This window comes from Thamnophis elegans, chromosome Z (assembly GCF_009769535.1).
Source record: "Thamnophis elegans isolate rThaEle1 chromosome Z, rThaEle1.pri, whole genome shotgun sequence".
Taxonomy (NCBI): domain Eukaryota; kingdom Metazoa; phylum Chordata; class Lepidosauria; order Squamata; family Colubridae; genus Thamnophis; species Thamnophis elegans.
This window is the reverse complement of record NC_045558.1, coordinates 144,344,034-144,345,701: the sequence shown is the minus strand read 5'-3', so window position 1 is coordinate 144,345,701 and position 1,668 is coordinate 144,344,034. Positions and strand designations below refer to the sequence as shown.

At 50.6% G+C, this 1,668-nt stretch overlaps 1 protein-coding gene across 1 annotated transcript in view; it reads right to left on the bottom strand.

Annotated features, from left to right (window-relative positions):
• The window catches only part of LOC116522057 (serine protease 55-like), a 9,755-nt gene extending 8,778 nt beyond the window's left edge, over positions 1-977 (bottom strand). Inside the window, exons 1-2 of the mRNA XM_032236644.1 lie at positions 825-977; positions 294-417 (exon numbers count right to left, since the gene is read on the bottom strand). Of these exons, the coding sequence (XP_032092535.1) occupies positions 294-417; positions 825-977 (277 nt within the window). The remainder of the gene's footprint in view (positions 1-293; positions 418-824) is intronic.
• Between the last annotated feature and the right edge of the window lie 691 nt (positions 978-1,668).

Sequence of the window (1,668 nt, the reverse complement as noted above, 5' to 3'; positions counted from 1 at the left end):
GCTCGAGGGGACGACACAGATAAGGTTGTGGGAGAAGACAACACTGTTCTTTGTGTCTCTTCTGAGGTAGGAGCTTTTGAAGAAGTTGTAACTTGTGACAGTGTAGATATTCCTTCTGCGGTTATGGAACTGGATGTCGTTCTGCCGGTTGTGCTTCTGGACACGTGACTTTCGGAGGTGGAAAAGGTTGAGGAATGGCTGCTCTCAGGATTTGCAGTGCTGGAGGAGGGGCCAGGGTGCACAGTACTTGCTGTCTCCACACTTGAACTCAACATGGTGGATTGTTGTGTTACCTTCTGGGATGTGCTTGCTATGGAAGAAATGGAAGGGGATGAAACGTGGGTAGTGCTTGGAGGCTCGGTAGTGCGAGTAGGAGGACCCGTGGACTCTGGTGTCCCAGAGGTGACCACTTGAGAGCTAGGAGATACTGAGGAAGATATGGGCATTTTAGTTGTCTTCTCGGTTTCAGCAGGAGAAGTGCTAGAGGCACTGGATGTCATAGGAAGTGAAGTCTCCTGGCTGTGCTTTGGGCTCCGAGGGGAAGACACAGATAAGGTTGTGGGAGAAGACAACACTGTTCTTTGTGTCTCTTCCGAGGTAGGAGCTTTTGAAGAAGTTGTAACTTGTGACAGTGTAGATATTCCTTCTGCGGTTATGGAACTGGATGTCGTTCTGCCGGTTGTGCTTCTGGACACGTGACTTTCGGAGGTGGAAAAGGTTGAGGAATGGCTGCTCTCAGGATTTGCAGTGCTGGAAGAGGGTCCAGGGTGCACAGTACTTGCTGTCTCCACACTTGAACTCAACATGGTGGATTGTTGTGTTACCTTCTGGGATGTGCTTGCTATGGAAGAAATGGAAGGGGATGAAACGTGGGTAGTGCTTGGAGGCTCGGTAGTGCGAGTAGGAGGACCCGTGGACTCTGGTGTCCCAGAGGTGACCACTTGAGAGCTAGGAGATACTGAGGAAGATATGGGCATTTTAGTTGTCTTCTCGGTTTCAGCAGGAGAAGTGCTAGAGGCACTGGATGTCATAGGAAGTGAAGTCTCCTGGCTGTGCTTTGGGCTCCGAGGGGACGACACAGATAAGGTTGTGGGAGAAGACAACACTGTGCTTTGTGTCTCTTCCGAGGTAGGAGCTTTTGAAGAAGTTGTAACTTGTGACAGTGTAGATATTCCTTCTGCGGTTATGGAACTGGATGTCGTTCTGCCGGTTGTGCTTCTGGACACGTGACTTTCGGAGGTGGAAAAGGTTGAGGAATGGCTGCTCTCAGGATTTGCAGTGCTGGAGGAGGGGCCAGGGTGCACAGTACTTGCTGTCTCCACACTTGAACTCAACATGGTGGATTGTTGTGTTACCTTCTGGGATGTGCTTGCTATGGAAGAAATGGAAGGGGATGAAACGTGGGTAGTGCTTGGAGGCTCGGTAGTGCGAGTAGGAGGACCCGTGGACTCTGGTGTTCCAGAGGTGACCACTTGAGAGCTAGGAGATACTGAGGAAGATATGGACATTTTAGTTGTCTTCTCGGTTTCAGCAGGAGAAGTGCTAGAGGCACTGGATGTCATAGGAAGTGAAGTCTCCTGGCTGTGCTTTGGGCTCCGAGGGGACGACACAGATAAGGTTGTGGGAGAAGACAACACTGTGCTTTGTGTCTCTTCTGAGGTAGGAGCT